This window comes from Haemaphysalis longicornis, unplaced genomic scaffold (genome assembly GCF_048455015.1).
Source record: "Haemaphysalis longicornis isolate Haplotype H1 unplaced genomic scaffold, Haemaphysalis longicornis Haplotype H1 scaffold_1, whole genome shotgun sequence".
Classification (NCBI taxonomy): Eukaryota; Metazoa; Arthropoda; class Arachnida; order Ixodida; family Ixodidae; genus Haemaphysalis; species Haemaphysalis longicornis.
In genome coordinates this window covers 466,134,827-466,156,192 of record NW_027526203.1, presented here as the reverse complement: position 1 = coordinate 466,156,192, position 21,366 = coordinate 466,134,827, and the positions used below count along the sequence as shown (strand labels likewise).

Here is a 21,366-nt window from a genome sequence, read left to right as displayed (position 1 = left end):
AATTTCAGTAGCAGTATCACTTATGCCAGTTGGCCGGTGTCGTGTATGGAAAGCCGTTCGCGCGAGCTCTCTGCTTCGACCAGAGAGATACGAGCGTCAATGCGCGGTGTTTATGGCATTTTTTCCCCAAGGTCAGAGCGATTTGACGAAGTCGGCGACGAGCGCCAGCATGTCCCAGGAGTGAGCTAACGTAAGGGTCCCTGCCGTAATCACTTCCTCGGAAATGAAGCGAGCACACTCGTACTTCCTTTAGCTCTCTTTGTCCTCCGTTTGCAAAGTTCACAAAACGTAGCCACTTGCTTCGCCTAGGTTCGTCGTTGGGCAGCACATGAAAGGAGATCTCTTCACCGGCGGGGATGTCGCACTCCCTCGACGATTTGCCCGTACTACATGGGCATTTCAAAACGCAGCAACGAAATTTCATTGTAAAGTACTCGAACAAACTGAAGTTTTCAGTGGTTATAAACTGGAAACGAGCTCGTAACGACAGCAGCAAGGCAACACCATTCGAAACTTACGCGACGACTGGCACTATCTCGTCGCTTCTTGCTGTTCCTTACTCCCCTCGTTTCTATTTTTACCTTTGCTGGTTGGCGATATGACGGCCAACCTCCTGTGAAGGGATTACGATACGAACCAAGGTCGCGGCTGTGCGTGCTGGAACGGTTCGTTGGCCCCGAAGAGCCTCGAACCCGAAAATTCGTCTGCGCGACGGCGAGATGTCGAGCTCGGCCGGCGCTTGTTTCGTAAGCATTGGCGCACACGCTTGCGTGTTCGTTCGGACCTTCAACCGTTTACTCCACCGTTCTTTGTCATAAAAAGAATGTGCAGTATGTGTCACGGGCTAAATATTTAGTTCGCTAAGCAAACTGTAAGCACTGGCTAACATGCGTTTGCTTTTGCCGGCCTCCGCCAATCGCAGAGCATTCCCAAGTGACATCACAGGTTCTGTTGCGGAAAATGAGCTGGTGACCCGGGTCGCATGGTCATTTCCTTTCTTCATAATTATGTAGCTTATTTGAGCGAAGTTTGCGTTATAAGTGGTGTCGTTATGGTTCTAACGAGGCAATCTTTCGAATGAACCAAACTTGTGTATTCTCTTCATGGCTCCTTTAAATGCATAGCATTTTAGTAACTCACAATGTCACGCGGCGTTGGCGTGCCTTGTCGTATTCCGCAGGCGCGCCTTGTCGTAGTCCGCAGCCAGGCCACTACGCTATAAGAATAACAGTTTCCGGCGCCCGGTTTCGAACCCATGACGCCGCGGGCGGAACGCAAGGTGCCCGGCGCACTGCCGACCGAGCCACGAAACCGACACAGATTTGGATGCACCGAACGCGCCTTATATCCTTCACTCATTTCTGGTTTGTTTCGAAAGCGCCACAAGTTGTCCCGCGCCTCCGAAAGATGGCGACACGGGTCCCGCGATCGAGAGATACGACTTGCCGGTGCACCCCCTCGGAAATGCTGTGCATTTGATATCGTGCCCTCGCGAGGGGGATGTCTTTTTTCTTTTTGCAATCACCGTGCAGGTTGGAATTGTTTCACTTCAATTTTTTTTTTGTTATGCTGTCTTGCTGCTGCCAGTAACAAGTGTGCTGTTGTTTCTTTGTTTCTTTGAGCGGTGGTGTAGTAGAACTGTTGAAATGCCTACCAACGCTGAATTAGCCAAGGAAGTTGAAGTACTTCGCAAGGAACTAGGAGAAATGCATGAGAGCCTTAAACTTTTCAATGGGCTTTATGAGGAAGTAAAAAAGAACCAAGAGTTGCTGCAAAAGGAGAACAAAGAGCTCACGAAAAAAAATGAGCAGCTGACCCAACGCATGTCTGAGCTGGAACAACATTCGAGGCAGAAAACTTCTCTCTTATCTGCCTTTCCGAAACTTGGCTGTTACCTACTAATGACCAACTGTTCGGCTTAACTGGTTATATATCGGAATTTTCCCATCGCCCAGACAGCCGTCATGGCGGATGTGCCATGTATGTTTCTAACTCACTGAGGTACTCTCGCCGCTATGACTTAAAATTTTCTACTGATAAGTGTGAATCTGTCTGGCTTGAGTTTGACCAGTCTTTCCTGCCAAATAGGCAAACGGTTGTTGGTTCAATCTATCGCTCCCCCGCCTCATCTTATTCTGGCTTCTGCAATGAACTTGAAAACATTTTAAACTGTCTTACGTACCAAAACAAAAACATAATTATTACTGGCGATGTTAAACATAATTGACCTCACTGACACTTCATGCTCGGAATATATTAACTGCATTCTCGGTCATGGTTTGCAGTCGTTAATCAACTTGCCGACTCGTTCTTCCGGTCATGGCCTGGGCACTGTAATTGATCATAGTCTCTCCAATGTTTCCTTCTCTCAGAGCGCTGGAGTCGTAGACTGTGACATAACAGATCATTGTGCCGTTTTTATGTTAATTGAAAGCCCGATGGAAATTACGCCAGAAACTTTTCACAAGCAATGCTTTGATAAAAGTAAATTTTGTCGATTAATCAGTTGTGCCACTGGAGTGATGTTTTTAAGTAACAATGATCCCAATGCTGCCTATAACAGCATGTCTGAGAAAATAATTGATGCGATTACTGCATGTACGACTTTTAGCTGCTACGACAAAGCATTTAATGTTCCTAGAAATCCCTGGTTAACCGACGGGCTTTTACGCTCCATACGCAAGCGGTCTAACCTACGAAAGAAAGTTCGGCGCCAACCATTTAAGATGCATCTCTTGAATAGGTTCAAGCTTTATTCAAATAAGCTGACCATGCTATTAAAAGTAGCAAAGAAAAAGTACTATCTTGACCAAATAAATAAAAATGGCAACAATACCTATAAGAACTGGAAAGTCATAAAGGAATTTCTAAATCAGTCGCACCACACACCTGAAATAAAAGAGGTTAGTCATGGCACAAATGTTTTTAGTAACCCTGCTGAAATAGCTAATGTTTTAATGACCATTTCTGTAATTAAAGTTCTACCGCAACATCAAATTTTGCACCTTGCACTCGTTGTCCCCATTCATTCTACTTGCAGCCCACATCACCCGAGGAAATAGTGCAAGTGATCAAAGCCCTAAAAAGTTGTGGGGCTGGATTGGATAGTATCCATGCTGCTAGGGTGAAACTTGTCGCCAACGAACTTTCCATTGTAATCGCCCATGTCATTAACAATATTTTTAGGTCTGGCGTTTTTCCGTCTGAACTTAAGAAAAGAAAAGTAGTACCCGTTCATAAGAAAGGTGATCGTGGTATGTTAAATAACTATCGCTCCATAACCATACTGCCCTTTTTCAGCAAGTTAATAGAAAAACTTATTGTAACTAGGCTGTGGAAATATATCTCCAAATTTCAACCACGACCCCCTGTCAGTTTGGTTTTCGGCCTAATTTTTCTACTGAGGCTGCTCTTATCGAGATAACTTGGTAGTTGATATTTAGGCGCTTAACATTCTCGCTGAAAACGAACGTCTACTGGTGAGAGCACCTTCCGGCGTGGCAATAGCGCAGCCACCACCATTGATCTCACAACTAGTGTCAGCCGGGGTTGAGGCCATCTGGAGGAGGGAGCCCAGCACGTGGGGATCCGACCATTACCCGCTGCACATCGCACCACGCGACAGGACAGCCAAGCGAGCCGCACTGCACCACGTCACCCACTCCTGTTCCGGCGTCGCCTTGCCGAGCAGGACCTGGGGGAAGGAGCCGAGCTGTTCCCGGGCCTGGTTTGCAGCGCCAGGCAAGCCACGCAGAGCTGCACGGTAGCAGAGGGGGGCCACCACGCCGGGCCTGAAGCTGCTGCAGCTGCGGGTGGTGCGGAACCGTGCGGAGAGGAAGGCCCAGTGCTCGGGGGAGCGGGCGGACTGGACGGCGTACCGGCGAGTGGATGCGGCTTGCCGCCGTCACGCCAACCGCCTGAGCCGGCAGCGCTTGGCCGAGCTATGCGTCAGCTCGGAGGCCGCCCCACGCTGCCGCCGGCACTGGAGCATCTTCATCACCATCCTGAAGCCCCAGAGAAACCGCAACCCCCTGGCTGCCATGGCCATCCGCAAGCGGGCCAGCTTTGCGGAGTTGGCCAACCTCTTCGCTGCACACTTCCTGCTGCCACACCAGGCGGAACCGGGGCCCGCTGCTGCTGTTACTGAGACGGGGGAGGTGCATCACCCCCTCAACAACGCCCCTATCACGGAGACTGAGCTCCGCAGTGCCCTCCGCAGCTGCAAGCGTAAGTCGGCGCCAGGGGCAACTGGCCTCACCTACCAGATGATGCGCAATCTGGATGAGGTGGGGTTCGGCCGGCTCCTGGCCGCCTACAACGTTATTTGGGACACCGGCCGGCTGCCACCAGAGTGGCTGCTAGCCATCTTGCGGCCCATCCCAAAGCCAGGCAAGGGCATTGTGGCAGTCACGGCGTACCGGCCTGTGGCCTTCACATCCTGTGTCTGCAAGCTGCTCGACTGGGTGGCACTGCGGAGGATGGAGGCCATCGCAGCGAAGGAAGAGTCCATCCCCCAGCAGCTAACGGGCTTCCGGAGGCACCGGGCAGCCACCGACTCCATCGCCGACGTCGTGGCGGCCCTTGAACACGCCATGGCCTCCAAGCAGGTGGCGGCCCTGGTGCTGCTGGACATGAAGGGCGCCTTCGACAACCTGCAGCGTCGTGCCATCTCCCTGGCCATGGAGGAGGCTGGCATTGGGGGCAAGCTGCGGGGCTTTGTCAAAGCGTTCCTGACGGGCCGCACGGCGCAGGTGCAGGTGGGGGACGCCCTGTCGGCCCCCCGGCAGGTGGACGTGGGCACCCCACAGGGCTCCGTCATCAGCCCCTTCCTCTTCAACCTGGTGATGGCCGCCCTACCAGGTTGCCTGCCCAGAGGAGGGGGCCACCGAGTGTACATTTCGGTGTATGCCGATGACATCGCCTTGTGGGCGCTGGGGCCAGAGGGTCAGGGCCGAGCCATTGTGCGGCAGCTGCAGGCGGCCATGGATGCAGTCCGGGCCAAGCTGGCGGGCGTCGGCCTACAGCTGTCGGCGACAAAGACAGACGCCATGCTGGTACATCCAGACGCCGCCGCCCGTGCTCGGACCCGGCGCCTGACCATCGATGGTGAGGAGCTCCAGGGGAAGACCAGGGTGCGGTACCTGGGACTCACCCTGGACCACCGGCTGAACTTCCGGCAGGCAGCCAAGGAGCTCCGAGGCAGGGCGCAGCTGGCCACCACGGCAGTGCACAAGATGGTGGCCCGGGACAGGGGTTGCTCACAGCGGACGGCTCTCCGGCTGTACAACGCCTCCGCTGTGGGTCTCCTCATGTATGCGCTGCCGCTGGTGAGCCTGTGGAAACCGACCTGGCGGCAGCTGGAAAGGAATCACCGCAAGGGGATCCGCGCTTGCCTCGGCCTGCCCCAGAGCTCGTCGTGCGAGAAGACGCTGGCCGTGGCGAAGCGTGGGCCCTCGAGATGACGGCTGACCGGCGGGCGCTTGGCCAAATTGACCGGCTGTGGCGCGCCGAGGGAGCCTACCCGCTGCTGCAGCGACTGAGGGGCCACCACCGCTCGCGCATGGGACGCATGCTCGCGCTCTACGAAGAGGTGGTGGCCCCCGTGGATGCGCAACCTGGTGGCCCGGCTCCTGCTCTGACAGCTGACGTGAGGCTGGACATCCCAGGTCTGCGCAGCAAGCGGCGGACGCCCCCATGCGGACAACTGCAGCTGACACGGGGCGTCGTGTGGGGCGACCTCGAAAGCCACGCCCTTGTTTACACGGACGGCTCGGTGCGGCAGCAGCAGGGGTCGGCCGCAGCGGCCGCCGTGCTGGGAGAGGCCACCCGGCAGGCGCGGCTGCCCTATGCGTCATCTTCGGCCACAGCCGAGCTGGTGGGTGTCGGACTGGGCCTGGACCTGCTGCTGGAGTTAAAGCCCTTGCCCGAGCGCTGTGCCCTGCTGTGCGACACCCGGGTGGCCCTGGCGCGTCTACGGGACGGCGACTCGCACTCCCTGTTGGTGCGGGGCATCCGGGAGAAAGCGGCGCAGCTGGCGGACCGGGGCACTCGGCTGTGCCTGCAATGGGTCCCCGCCCACATCGGGTTGGATGGCAACGAGCGGGCGGACGAGCTGGCCGCCAGGGGACACGCGCTGCCTCCCTCGGACATGGTGGCCCAGGCAGCAGCGGACGACGCCCGCCTGCTCATCCAACGACACCTCCGCACCAGGCATCCAGACCCGCGGCTGCGTGTCGGAGGGGGTCTGCCGCCTGTGCAGGCATCACCTCGTCGACTGCGCTCGGCCATCCTGCGCTTCCGCGTGGGGGACGCGTGGACGGCAGAGCGGAAACAACGACTGGGGAGGGTGGCCAGCCCCGCCTGCACTCACTGCCGAGCGCCCGTGCAGTCTCTGCCGCATCTACTTACGAGTACCCCAAGTTTGCGGCAGGGCGGGTGGAGCTTCTGGCCGTGCCACAAGGAGTGCGGCTGCTCGAGGAACTGCTTCGGCCCCCACGCAGTGCCAGGGAGCGGGACAAAGTGCTCGAGGCCCTGGGAGCATACCTGGGTGCCTCGGGGCTCCACAGCGCACTACGCAACAACTTCAAATAACTGCCCAGGGTGCAGTGGAGTGCTGCTGCTGTTATAGCTTTCCTGTGCGTTGATATATGTGTGTGTGTGCGTGTGTGCAGGTGTCCTTTTTGCTACACCTTGGTGTCCTGCACCTTGATGCTTATTTATGTCTAGGGCTTCGCTTTTTTTCTTCACCTATACGTTGTATATAGTATGTCCCTTCTTAATCTTGCCATTGTGTTATATATTTATGTAAGCCCTCTACCCTATCCCCCTATTCCTATGTACTCTTTCCTCCCTATCCCACATCCCCTACACCAGCAGGCGTTCCGGTGTCCGCCCCTGGGCGAGACAATTTACGCCTGTTGGTGGACCTTCCTTTTTTTATTGTACAATAAATACATACATACATATGGGGGCCTCAGGCCCGTGTACTAGATACCTCCACAAAATCTAATCTACACGAATGCACTGTTGGGAAGAAGTTTTTCCGGGGGCAATATAAGGAGGTTGTTATGAAGTTATGACGCCGCGAGGTCCCTTTATTATATACCTCGACAAGACCCCGTGTATCCCTATGAGGCGCTATCTGCCGACACTCTTTAAATTCGACTTCAGTGCTTTACTGAAATGCCTTGCTGGGAATACAAATTTTCTGCGGCAGTATAATGGTTCTGATGTTGCGGTATGACGGCGCTAGAACTCATCATTAAGATAATTTTTGGTACACGGAAAAAACATGACTCTTCAAACGTTAATATAGACAGACCAATTTCATTGTTGAGTTAGAACTGCTTACGCATTTAGTAATCGAATTTACTTTGCTGGCATATGTATTGCAGTAATGCTTCGTCACAGGAAACGAAGTCGAGCTCTGCGCGGGTATAAGAGATATATATTTAGGAATGTATTGAAATACCTTTAACCTTATGTATACTATAAAGAATTCAAAACTCTCGTCTTATGGAGCAAAGCTCGCCGGAGAGATGCATTCCTAGAGATGCGTAGCACCAAGTGCTTGGTTCAGAGGTTGATCATTTGGGGGAGTGCTCTCTTTGGGTTACGATTCCTCGAAGTGAGAATTTATTTGGCCTTGCTAGGGGCTGAGGATTCGCTTACTTAAATTCCGATAAATTTCGATATTTTTTTGAGTTAGTTCCGATAGATTTACGGACCTAACGTTAATGAAGCATTCGCGAAGGCAATTCTAATACTAAATTTCTATGCACATTTCCTCCAATGCTCAGACGAAAAAAGGTCCACAAAATGACTGGTCTAATTAATAGTGACGGATTTGTGAAAATACATCTAAACTGGTTTGAGGTTCCCGGGTGAGAAGGAGCGACTGCGGCGGCGGGGCAGATGACCCTCTCCCAAAAAGAATTAGATTTTTTGACCCCAGGTTAGTGCAGCACGTGTTTTTGTGGCGCAGAGCGAATGGTGATGTGTGACGACCAATGGTGATAAGAGACACTATCGTGTTAGTCTTGCTTTTCCTTGTATTTTTAACCGTGGTGGTATATATGTGCCCGAGCGGTAAAGAATAAACTGTTGTAAGTCAGCGCTGTGCGTGTCGTCTCCTTCTTCTCGTGTCTGTCAAATTTGCGCTGTTCCCCTTCTTTCAGATGGCGCCCGCCGCCGCGTTGGTCCCCCAGGTGGCGTCACGTGCGGCGCGGGAAAGCGCGCTCGTTTGAAGGTCGGATTCGCGGGAGGAGGAAAAGGGGATTCGAAGGATCCCCACAAAATAATAGTGATGGATTTCGGAAAATACGTCTCACCTTGTTGCAGGCAAGTTTTTTTTTTTAAATCCTAATTTATGTAGACCTTCGTAGGGGTAATCTTTGGTAACTAACTTGTTTAAGCCCGGTAATATATTTAACCTCGGTAATTTAAGTTTCTAAGCACCTAACTGAGGCACTTTGGCGGAGTAATGCTTAGATCTAAAATTAAATTAAATAGCTTGACGGTCGTAAGCGATATTTAAGGGCACAAGAAAACATGTCTTCTACGTCTTGATGAGGATCGAAATTTGTAAAAATAATGGAGCTGGTGCGAGTAACATTTAGAAACACCTGGCAACAGCATAAGTTTACGCAAGGGCCAAAGAGATATGGGATGACTTCTTAAAACGCGTTTCAGCCAACGAAATTAATTTCGTCTCATTCCTAAATTCTGAAATACCTTTATACCGATTCGTGTGAGTAACCTCAGGACGCGAAACGCCGCGTTGTTGCAGCTCTTGCGAAAGCAGGTTGACATGTTCAAATGTTTAACCTTTTCTTTGTGGACGAGGAAAGCTACGACTAGCTTGGTACACCATTTCCTCCGCATACGAACATGTTACTAAGTCCCAGGGCATCCACACTTTAATATTTAGGCGCTTAACATTCTCCCTGAAAACGAACGTCTCCCCAACAATGCATTTGTGTGTACCAGTGAAGCCAAATTTAAGGGGGCCTTGTGTAATGCGTTTTTATTACGGGATACTAGGTTCTTATGGAGGCGTCAATAAACGGCCCTAGAGCCTTCTGCTTTGATATCACACTGTTTACCAGGCTTTCCTAGCAAGGCGTGCGTGTGTAGTGCTGAAGCCGACTTTAAAGGGGCTACGTGTAGAGCAGAGTTAGATTGGACTGGGAAGTACTTTATTCGCATAGATCCTGCAGTGGGCGTGGGTTTGTTAGGACCGCCGTCTCAACCCGGCCCGTCGTCGCATCTTCTTCGCTACCCTAGTGGCCACAGGCCCCTTTCCGGAATCCGCAGTTTTCGAGTGCGGTGAAGACCCGCTGTACAGCAGAACAGCTTCAGACGTTTATCCGATAACTCCCACTTGGTAATTTCTGCAAAATTTTTTCCCGTACACTTAGGGCGGAAGTTCCCAGAAAAAAAGCGAGTCTCTACGTTAGAAATATCTACACTCGGCTGAGCAGTGGTTCAGTCTTCTAGTGATGCAGTCTTGCCTATCCCGACTTTTCCAAGATTTCTACTGTATATTGCTAACCACCACTGCCTTTTCACAATCCAGTAGCTCGTCCCGTTTCTGGAGCGAAGCTGGCTGATCGGCCACTGCCTTGTGTAGGGTAGCGGGATTGACACACAACTCCTTGCTTACTTAAAGTAACGGGTCACCCGCCCGTTACTGATGCAACGATGACGACGCGTCGTGGCGCGCATTTACGGAACATTTTTGCTTGCGACGGTCATTTATGGTGCGTATTCTACAGTGGCACTCTCCCCACCACCTTTCGCGCAGGTCAAACGCTGCAGCCATCCCCATTACTGGGACGACAAATTCTGTAAACGGCAGGAAGCCTGCGCAAATAAAACCGAAGCCAGGACCTCTGTCGTGCAATCTCGTTCGTTTGCCTGGCTCCGAGCGAGGATTTTTCCGTAAACGTGTACGTGGGCGTGGGGCCTGACCTGATGTAATCGTGATCATCACCCTCGGCGTTGTCAAAGCGAGCTGACGACGACTCGTGATGTGTGGGTGCGTTAGGTCACAAGACACTTTTTTATTGGTAGTTGTAGTGCAGGAACCATCCTTCCCCCCCCACCCACCCCCGGGTACGGAGTTACGGGTCACTGGTCACTGGTGGACTGGTGACGTAGTGGTGGTGGACGGATGACTGGAAGAATGAAGACCATGTAGTGAAGGGTATCCTTCTAGAAGGAGGTAGGCCATGGAATGATGAGTCATTCTCCTCGAGGAAGGGATGTGACTTCCGCGGTCAGGGCTCCGCGGTCACCTGGGAAGTCGAACAAGTAATGGGATCGTCAGCAGCACGAGCCAGTTCATAGACGTCAAAAAAACTCCAACTTTTCAAGCATGCGCAAGCGCGCAACTTGCCGGAGCAATCATCTCGCAATCGTTTTTCTCTCGCTGCTACTTCGTATACCGTTCACTTTTTGCGAGTACTCCAGGAGGAGGGGAAATTTACTCTTCATGAGCGTCGTACCGAGATCGACTGGCCTGGTGACATACTTCCATCACAAACTCGGGCTGCAGCCGTCGAACTGGCCGAAAACTCTGCCAGAGCCCAGGGGTTTTTGGCCGACGCCTAGGGACTCCAGTTGAGACTGAATAAAGTTCTAGTCTTTCTCTCTCGGACTGTGTGCGCCCACCACGGGATAGGACACGACGGTATATTTATGCTGGAGAAAACTACTTAACAGGGTAAGTAATTTTCAAGTGGAAATTTGAGCGCAAAAATTCGACAAAGACACAGAAAGACCAGACGGGACTAGCGCTCACTTACAACTGTGTTTATTTTGCCGAAAGCATCGAAGTATAGGAGTCGACGGAGCCCATTATCACGTTTTTAAAAGATCCAAAAACGCTTGCTTTTTGCCACGCAAGCATACCGAAGTGTCGCTAACACACTTGTCACCCTTTTTCCTGATATGATAAGCCTCCATTAATTCTCGCGCTGTCTTATCATGGCTTCTGCCTACAATCTTGATCTCCTGAAATAATGGGGTGCATTTGCTGTCACTACACTCACTACAGTGGGTAGGCAAGTACGCCCCCTTTGCGTTTGTTAGTGAAAGATTATGTTCCCTTGCACGGTCATTTACACATCTTCCCGTCTGACCGATGTACTCCTTGCCGCATGTCAGAGGAATGCGGTAGACCACTCCAACTGCGCAGTCCACGTAATGATTAGCATGCCGCTTTTGGTAAGCCTGTTTCTTGTCGCCTCGGGAGCAAGTTCGTGGACATAGCTGCGCAAGCTTTTTGGGGGCAGAAGCCACCTTGTGGATATAAGGCACCACGGCCGCCATTTTTTCTTTCGTCACTGGCTCGGTTCTGCGGACAGTTCTGCCCTTAAGCTTCTGGAGGAGGGTTTCAACAACTGCGACTAGTACCGTGCAAGGGAATCCGGCTTTTTCAAGCCGAGTAACCTGTACTCTGAAGCTTTTGTCTGCGGAATGGATGCAAGATTTCAGGAGGGATGACTGTAAGCATGACGCCGATATTGCCCTCTTGATGGTCTTTGAATGAGCTGAATCATAAGGTAAAAACTCTTTTCGGGCTCTAGGCTAGTAAGACCAGCAGACATGGTTGTGCGAGAAGGTGATATTAATATCTAAAAACTGTAAGTGATCTTGGTTAGGAAGTTCGTGGGTAAAGGATAGGCCTTTGCCCACTCGTCGGAACGTTGACAAAACGCTGTCTATTGAAGAGTCCTTCGTAGGCAAATCTTGCTTTTTCAAAACTATACGAAAATCGTCTATGTACCTAAAAACCTTTAAAACAGCATCTTTGCTCAGGGCTAGTTCCAGGTCCCGATCAATACGTGAAAGGAAAATGTTGCTGAGGATGGGGGCAACGCAAGAGCCAATGCAAATGCCCTTGCGCTGAATTAAAAGGCGGTCATTAAAACACACGAACGTAGAGGCAAGGTAGAACTCCAGCAGCGTCATAAAGTTGTCCAGGGAAACTCCTGCCCTGTTTTGAAAATCTAACACTCCGTTGTCTTCTACGCATTCCCTAACAGCACTAAACAGCTCTTCATGTGGCAAGGAGTAAAATAAATCTTCTACATCGACCACATCCCCAAATGCGCAGGCGGGTACTGGTACTCGCCGCACCGAGCGTCGCGTTCACTGCGTGCTGCGTTAAAATTCTATGAACATGTGTGTGGCGCAGTGAGAGTGTGCGTAAGGAACGTGAGATTTACAAGAATAAACACTTCTGTGGAGGCTGTATTATGGTGTCGTCTGTATAGGCGGCCGGTCTGTCACGGACCGGCGTAGTGAATCCAACGTGTGATGTGAAGCTCATATAATTCCTTGGTCCCGAAACTAGCATTGCGTTAACAAACCGTATTCACTCACACGGCCATGGTATGGCAATACTTATTTACGTCGCTTTGGTGCACTTCCCTAATCTAGCGCCTAATATAGCACTTCCATAGCGTACCTCCCGGCACTCCGGTTGTGTTCGCCATCCTTCATTCTGACCTCAGATACTATTTTACCTCATGCTGGCATATCATTGAAACATTATCTCAACATAGTTCAAGCCGCCTGTATAAATTTCGATTAGAGGAATTTTCCGAAAATTCTGCGAGAACAGTAGGGTTGGATGATTGGGACGAACAAGAACTTAATGTCGGGTTCACTTTTTCTGTGGCGAGTGGCAGTGAATATTCACCGAGCGTAGCTAAGAGCTAGTTCTTGGAGATATGGCGAGATAGAAACATCACATATTCGTGAAAAACCACACACAGCCTGCAGAGACAAATAAGGGAGGGAGGGCCTTCAGCAGAAAGCAAACTCTTCCAACAACGCTTTCCTTGGGTTGCGTGCAACCTATGCTTCCATAACTGCGTCCTTCATGAGACCAGCTGTTTGTTCAAGCGGTAGAAAAAGGAAAGATTATGCGCAGCTTATGGCGGTCAGAACGTTCATTCTGCAATTTCTTTCCGCATTTTGACGCTGCGATGTATAAGCCTATACTGTGACATGCTAGAGCTATTCGCGTCAATGAGTTGCGCTTAGTGCGTCTTGCTTGGCTTGAGTTCAGACAAACTGGCATTTCTGAGGCTGCATAATACTTTTTAAAAAACACAAATGAGCTTTCTTCTTTGTCTGTGGCTCACATAGAGCCCGGAATAACAGTGACTGTATACATGACCGGATTGAGTGTCTGTGTGGCTAGCAGATATTTTAGTACTCCGTGGTTTTGTTGATTGTCATTTCTTTTTATTTACAAATGTCATTGTGCTCACATTCAACGGACTGTGGACATATTTGCGAAGCATACATATCCGTGCACTGCGTCTACTTGTAGCGCGGCTCACATTTACAGAAGAAGCACGGCCGGTTTTCAGGTAATGGGTCACCTTATACCTACAACGCAATTTTGCAAGATGTTTTGCGTTCTAAGCGATGCCGCATTCTTTACCACTGGAGCGGATAAGTATTGCGAAGTTAAACGAGCCCATCACAGTACCGCTATCGCCAATTCGATTTTTTAGGTCTCGTATAACGTCAATGTATAACGATATAACGAAATAACGTTATAACGTCAATATATAACGACATAACGATATAACGTCCAACGACATGATTGAGGGTTTTACGCGCCGACGCAACGCAGGCGATGGGGCGCGCCGTACTTGAGGACTAATTAATTTTGACCACCCGGGGATCTTTAACGTGCGCCGAAATCACGTACACACTGGCGTTTTAGCTTTTCGCCTCCATCAAAAAAGCGGCCGACGCGTCAACGACATAAGTAGCCTCCATCTGTGGATGGAATTTGATCTGCCGACTATGACGCTCACGACGGCGGCGGGGAATGCTGCAAATCGCGTCTCCAGGTGAGATTTTGTTGTCGTTCGAGCCCCCTGCCAAGCCGCACTAATTTTGTTTTATATGTATTTCAAATGGGCATGACCATGACGACTTTCACAAATCCTATACGGGAAAAACGAGCGAGAAATCAAACGCTGTGCGGAAACCTGTCAACTACTCTGCGGTAGCGCCCTCCGTAGACGCCGTGGAAGAACGGGAGGAAGCGCGTAGTAGTCCCGGCGCTCAGGACCGACAGTCGCTACGAAGTGCTTCGCGTCCTGAACACGACGTACGCAAACATTTCGCCTTCACCATCTCTCCATTTAAAACTGGGTCTTGTGCACTCACCATCGGTGTCGAGTCTGAAGGTTTGGTTGGAGCCATTTGGGGCTTGGCCAGGGTGGAGATCTCAGCCAAGGCCCCAACGTCGATGCGCACAGACGATGTGCGTCGCCTGGAACCGAATCGAAGTGGCCTTGAGGTCGATCCGGAGCAGGTGGCTGTGCGGATCCTCGCGCCCGATCCGATGGATCCATAGGGCGGTGTGCGGGCCCTCGCACCAGGCGATGTCCTCACTCGCGATCCAGGAGTCGCTGCTTCGCATCCAGGAGTCGCACCCGATTCCAGGGACCCGGATGTAAATGTGCGGGCCTGAAGCGTCGGCTTGCGGTTCTCAAGAGCCGATGCAAGGAGTACAGCAGATGCCCCGGATGCTCCAGCGGGGATCGATTGGGCAGCTTCCGCACCCGCCCTGATCGCGTCCCAGCCCGCGATGAAAGGTGTAGGGGTCGTAGCTGTCTTTCTGATTCTTGGTCGGGAGGCCAGAGCGCTTCTGGAGGGTCGACAGTTGAGGACGCAGTTGATGGTCTCGTCCGCGCTGGCCCTGCCGAGCATTACCTGGCCCCTGATCCATGCACCCCTGTGGTACATTCGCAGCCGCATCTCCGTCAGTCTCCTCGTCACCGCGACGGACGGGTCGCCGCCAGCATCGGGTGGCAGGATACCTCCCGACATCCTTGCTGCCCGAAGCTCTTCGTTCTTCAAGGGACCCTTGAAGTCGTAGCACTTGCTCGGGCACAAGGTGGCTGCTGCTGGCGGTGCCTGCAGAATCCACTCTGGCAATGGCGCCCACACGAGCGCGCGTGAACCCTGGTAGCGTGCACGTCGTCGTTCTTCGCTACGGCACAGGGCCTCTGATTGGTGAGGATTCAGTTTAAGGCACGCGGAAGAAGCAAAGGAAGCTTAAAATATTATAATCAGAGATAATAATTAAAATAAGAATCTGCGCTTTCGATTGCGCATGAAAAAAATAAATTTGTAAGAGTTCAAGGCTGCTTATTCGCCAAGACTCTGCCTTTCGTTCAAAACTTCAAGCGCTCGTAATTTGCAAGAGATAAAAAAATTGGAAGAACAGTCAGTGGACTCGATACTGTGCTCTCTCCCGCGTTTATTATATGTGCAGAAGCCCGGCCAGACCTATCTTCGCGCTTGTTGTTTTTGTCGTTGTTAATGAACAAGAGCGGACCAAGCCTTGCGTGGTGTGCCGTCGATTGCTTCAGCCGATCAACACCTTTTTACTGCAAAGCAGTATATGTCTCACCCCGTACCCAGTTTTCATTCCGGTGAAGCAGATTTACTCGGTTCACTCCCGGGCCTCCTCCTCACCACCACCGACCACTCTTTCACAACGATTATCACAACGATTATTCCTCTCGCCACCACCGATGCCTCTTTCACACGTTGCGCAGTCGGCTGACAGCGGCCGTAGCGCCGTTATCAGATGATTACGGACAATCAACACCAGTGCGAAAGGGTGTGAAGACGCCTGAAAGCCGCCGCCACCGCCGCCGCCGCCGTGATGGATTCTTTGGTTGGCCAATCCCACACTGCGAGTCTGTGCAACTCCGGAGATACGCGCCACTTTTCTCGAATACCCATAGCAGGACAGACACGCAGAAATGGTGTCAATACGCTGGACTGACATTTTCAGCCGACAAGACAGCCGTTCTGCCTGTGCCCAATGCATGGGGCCGTCGCAAACTGGCGATTTCTCCCCTCATACTCCAACTTTCCGGCCAACCCATACGCACTGCCACATCTCTTCGCGTGCTAGAGCTGGAAATTTCTGCGCCTTGGTCGGCTGCCATGTGTCTTTGATGTGCCCGACAAATAGCAGGCCACATGCTTCACCTGATTCGACATATCTCGCAGAAGTCTGGTTTCTCGTGCCCCAAGATGGCTCGTCTCCTGTTGAGGTCAGTACTGCAGCCTCGACTGGTTTATCAGGCCCAATTCCAGTATATGACTCAGACGGAGTAGGCCCGACTTGAGGCTATTAACAGAGCCGCTTTGCGCACCATCGCCTGCCTCCCTCGAATGACCCCGATACCATCGCTCCAAGATGAGGCTCAGCTGAACACGCTTGGCGAACTGGTTGAACAACGTCGTTCAGCCCGTACGCACTGTTGCGGATGCAGCGGCCTCAGCTAGTTATATGGGCTGTTCCCTACCTGCTTCACCAGATCGCCCTGTAACCGGGCCGCCATGGCTGTATCACCAGGTTACCGACAATCGACCACTGACTCGACTTCACACTCGATTTACCGGAAAAACATGTGCGAGAGGATCGCTACTGACGGCTGAGACCCACTACTAGGCGGTAGAGGCATTAGTGGACGCTGGCTCCAAGGATGGCGTTTTGTCTACTTTGCTGCAGTGTCCCGTCTACCCTGAAACCTTTCAAACTTGCCTCTGCCAAACCATCGACACCCTACCATCTCTACTGGCGGAGCTCACAGCCATCCGGGATGGCCTACAGGCACTAACGCCGGCCCTACAGCGCGCCCCCGTGGCTTCCATCCTGCATCTTTATGCAGACTCCGCGGCGGCGATGCGGGACTTACGCCGAGTATCCAACAATTGTACTATTTCAAAAGGCATCTACACACTACTAGACACGTACCCCTGCCCTCTCCGGCTGTAGTAGGTTCGGCGGAATACGCTCCCCGGTCACATTGCAGCGGATAGGGCTTGTCACCCTATGTATATTCCTCGGTCGCTGCCAATGTTAACACCCAGTACGATACAAAACTTTCTACAAAAGAAGGACGATCTGCGTCGCGCCACACGTGCCCTCATCCTACTGTCGCGAAGAGGAGATCCCTTGATGTTTTCTGGTTGTTTTTTTAGTTCTGTGCGGCCGCCGGGGCTCTTCCTCCCAAGTGTTAGTGTGAAAGCGCTTCGGACGCGGCTGGGCCCTGGCGCCCTTATTTCTGAGAATCGGCTCCGGCGCGTGTGTCTGCCCGTCGGCCGACCGGGAGACGACGGCTGTTGGGGGAAGCGGGCCCTCACCTCGTCTTGTATTACCGCGCGCACTGGCGTCTCCGACCCCCGTTGCGCGCCTACGCGGGCCGCTGTGTACTTCCGACGACCTTCCCTTTTCCCCTGTCTACTTTAGTGCGTTTTGTCTAACTACTTGCTCTACGCCCGTACTTCTCCAAGCGCGCGTTTTCGAGTCGGAACCTTGTGTCTGTGTTTTTGGTCCTTTTCACTTTGGCGGGGACATGTCTGATTGGAGCTAAGAAGCGTCCTCCTGATTGGCTGCGGGTGGGCCTTAGCCTTTTCCCACCCGGTCCGCACACGCTAGGATGCGCTCTTTCCCCCAATGCGTCCCCCCAAAGCAAATATAACGCGGCCCCTCTGGCGATTGAGGACGAGAGGGAGAGCAACACCAGGAGAGCCGCACTCTGCCGCTCGTCGTCGTGCCCTCCCGCCGGGAGCCATTCGCCCGCCAACTATGTCCCGCTAAGTACTCTGAATCTTTGACTGTCTTTCTAATCTATGTAACAAGTGTATTCATTCTAATTCATATGTGCTAAATGCCATCAATGTCATCTGTAAAGTAAACAAGTTAACCTTAAAACTTCTTCGACGTCTCGACTTTTTCCTTCCGACCTTCATGCTACAGTAGCGGCAGAATGTAACCAAAAATACTACGTTACAAAAGTGGTGATAGGTGCGGGGTAGCGAAGACCCCCTCTACCATCATGGGCTCCCCCTTCTTCTCGTTCATCTTCCTGCTGCTCATCGTCAACCTCTCCATCCAGTCTACCGAGCAAGCTTCATCCGAGTTCGCGTCATTCGTCCGCACACCTCGGGCAAGACTGGCAAGCGAAGACATCGTCAGGAGTGAGAATGACTTTCCGTTTACTTCACGGCTGTTGCCTGGCGACCTGACGCGGGCCCACCAGGCCCGTCATACTCATCACCGGCTCCGGCGAAGAGACGCCTCCGGCCCAGGCGTCAACGGAACGTCGCCGCGCCGGCCACTCTCCATCGCGGCGGCAAGCTTCCCGCGCAAGCAGTAAGGTGAGGGATTTTTGCCTCTCGGCGCACCGCATGACTGTGGGCCTGTAGGCTTTTCTTCTCCGCGTGTCCGGGGCGCCCACTGATTGGTTGTCTTTGGTTCATTTTCTTTGCCAGCACCAGCCTGCTTCTGTAACTAGCCGCTGTTGATGCTGAGGCAAACATTTATGAGCGTGCAGCAGTTTTATCGTGGGGTATGTGGGCTCTTCGCGCGGGAGTTGGACAGCTTTGTAGTCAGAATCTTAACGGCACAAGCGTTCGGCTCTCCCGGCGAAGGAGCCCCGAAGAAGACCCCCGCGTGCCTATGAATAGGCTGATTTTTGCGCAGATCTCGCTATATTAGAGACTGCTGATATCCGTTTCCTCGGCTCCTTTCCACCGAAGTTAGGTTTTGTCTTGAAGCAAATACGGCAGCCACTTCGGGGTTGGGGGTCTGAGGGAAACGAGGAGTTGAGAGATGTTTCCGCTGCACGACGCTACTCGAAGTACAAACAAAGACACCAGCAGGGGTGCCCGGGATGCCGCGGACGGGGAGAGCTCGCGGGCGTGCAGTTCTGCGAATGCGTCGGGTGGGCGAAGGTTTCTCACCACTGCTGATATTCGGCAGTCTCTGTTCTTATTTTGTTAGCATGTAGGGTAGCCGATACGTATACTTTTAAAGTCTTGTGTGCAAATATTTCATCATGTGTTATCTTTATCATTTCTATCGCTCCTGTTCATGAAAAATTGTGTATCAATGTTCTTTTTTTTGTTTATTTTATTGTTTGTATCGGAGCATTGAGGGGTTAGGAGCGTCTGGAAGGTTTCGTCAGGCGCCAATGTTTATTTTGTATCATACTTCATATGCGCTACCGCCAAGTTTTGACTTTTGTAGCTTTTATGTTTAGATGTTTGGCAGTTTTCTCGGAAGTCATTTTCTTGGCCGTTTTGTTGTGTTGGCGTCTAGTATTCTTGTAACCCATTTTCGTAGCCGTTCCTTTGTGTTAGTTTCGAGTGTTTGAACGAACGGGAGGATCTTCTTTGGGTACTCTTTTTTCATAATGGACGAGTATGGCGGCAGAACAAGTAGAGTTGAATATAAGTGGAAATGTGTTGAGTATAGTGCCCAAGAGTGCGTAGATTTCAACTGGCGCGTCAGACATAACTTCAGTACGGTGAGCCCTTGTATATAATTTTATTTCAGTTTTCTAGTGCCTTCTTATGAACTATTTGTACTCCTATCTTTAAGGCACTGAGTATTTTCTTGAGTGACGGTGGCCGAGAATGCGCTTGTTTTTATTTTTATTTGCTGGTTACTTGAAGTTGACTAGAGGATAGCTTCAGTGTTATGTTTATGCGACCTGTTGTCCAAGGACACATTTTGTTTCGCGTCAAGCTCCTCAGAACTTGGTATATGACATGAATGCCGGAGAGCTTTACGGTGTCTTGATGTAACTTTTAGAGAGAGCAGGTTATTCCTGTGTCGTTCACAGTGCCCGTCTTGTTATTTTCTTGTTCGTATATGTAAATGGAACGTTTTCTCCTGTGTTGGATAAGAGACTGCGCGTGTGAAGTGAAAACGGAACTCCATTACGTGACCGCGTGTGCGTTGACTGATTCAGCGGAGATAGTTTGTCGACTCCTGTGTTAGAGTCTGTGTTTTCGTCTTCTCGAGTCCGCCTACCATGCCGTTTCGTTATCGCTGTCGGGTTGTGAAAATGTTTTCTTATGTTTTAAACTTTGTGCAAGAGTGAGGGCACTCTTTTTTCCGTCGGGGAAGGTGTCGCGAAGAGGAGATCCCTTGATGTTTTCTGGTTGTTTTTTTAGTTCTGTGCGGCCGCCGGGGCTCTTCCTCCCAAGTGTTAGTGTGAAAGCGCTTCGGACGCGGCTGGGCCCTGGCGCCCTTATTTCTGAGAATCGGCTCCGGCGCGTGTGTCTGCCCGTCGGCCGACCGGGAGACGACGGCTGTTGGGGGAAGCGGGCCCTCACCTCGTCTTGTATTACCGCGCGCACTGGCGTCTCCGACCCCCGTTGCGCGCCTACGCGGGCCGCTGTGTACTTCCGACGACCTTCCCTTTTCCCCTGTCTACTTTAGTGCGTTTTGTCTAACTACTTGCTCTACGCCCGTACTTCTCCAAGCGCGCGTTTTCGAGTCGGAACCTTGTGTCTGTGTTTTTGGTCCTTTTCACTTTGGCGGGGACATGTCTGATTGGAGCTAAGAAGCGTCCTCCTGATTGGCTGCGGGTGGGCCTTAGCCTTTTCCCACCCGGTCCGCACACGCTAGGATGCGCTTTTTCCCCCAATGCGTCCCCCCAAAGCAAATATAACGCGGCCCCTCTGGCGATTGAGGACGAGAGGGAGAGCAACAGCAGGAGAGCCGCACTCTGCCGCTCGTCGTCGTGCCCTCCCGCCGGGAGCCATTCGCCCGCCAACTATGTCCCGCTAAGTACTCTGAATCTTTGACTGTCTTTCTAATCTATGTAACAAGTGTATTCATTCTAATTCATATGTGCTAAATGTCATCAATGTCATCTGTAAAGTAAACAAGTTAACCTTAAAACTTCTTCGACGTCTCGACTTTTTCCTTCCGACCTTCATGCTACAGTAGCGGCAGAATGTAACCAAAAATACTACGTTACACTACCGTGCACATGTGTAACGGACCTCCCGAGTAGACTGCTCGCTGGGAAGAGGTTTTGCTGCTCAGGCTTCGCGTTGGAGTGGCGCTTTCACCTGCTTTGACGCGGGCGTGGCCACCACGCTACCATGCCCCGTTCGAGGACACCTGCCCCTTCTGCACAGCTCCGGCCGAACAAGCTGATGCGGGCCATTTAATATGGATGTGTCCATCACTGAACTCAGCCAGAAAGCGACATATAAGAGGCACAGGCTTCCATCCTGGAAGACCCCCCGACCTCCAGTGGTGGCTCTGGGGACCCCACCACCACTCCCTTCTTGCATTCCTTCGAGAGACGGGTGCGCATCTCTACCTGTAAATATGCTATTTTATGCCTACGGGAATTCTATCGCAAATAAAAAAAAAAATAGCCGCTCTCGGGTGTGCACTCCGTAGGCATAATGTGTGGGTTTGGGGCACGAATCTGTACCTGCAGCTTGGCGTTCCCTCCGTCCACGGCAAACTCTCTATCTCAAAAAAAAAAAGACAAA

General features: G+C 51.8%; 2 protein-coding genes across 2 annotated transcripts in view; both read right to left on the bottom strand.

The window, feature by feature from the left end:
* The window catches only part of LOC144156213 (pseudouridylate synthase TRUB1-like), a 356,387-nt gene that overhangs the window by 239,857 nt on the left and 95,164 nt on the right, over positions 1-21,366 (bottom strand). The window lies entirely within an intron of this gene.
* LOC144173580 (uncharacterized) lies at positions 10,126-15,281 on the bottom strand. The gene is made up of 2 exons (XM_077701943.1): positions 14,203-15,281; positions 10,126-10,298 (listed from the first exon to the last, which is right to left on the bottom strand). The coding sequence occupies exons 1-2, from the start codon at positions 14,866-14,868 to the stop codon at positions 10,281-10,283; spliced, it is 684 nt and encodes a 227-aa protein (XP_077558069.1). The 5' UTR covers positions 14,869-15,281; the 3' UTR covers positions 10,126-10,280.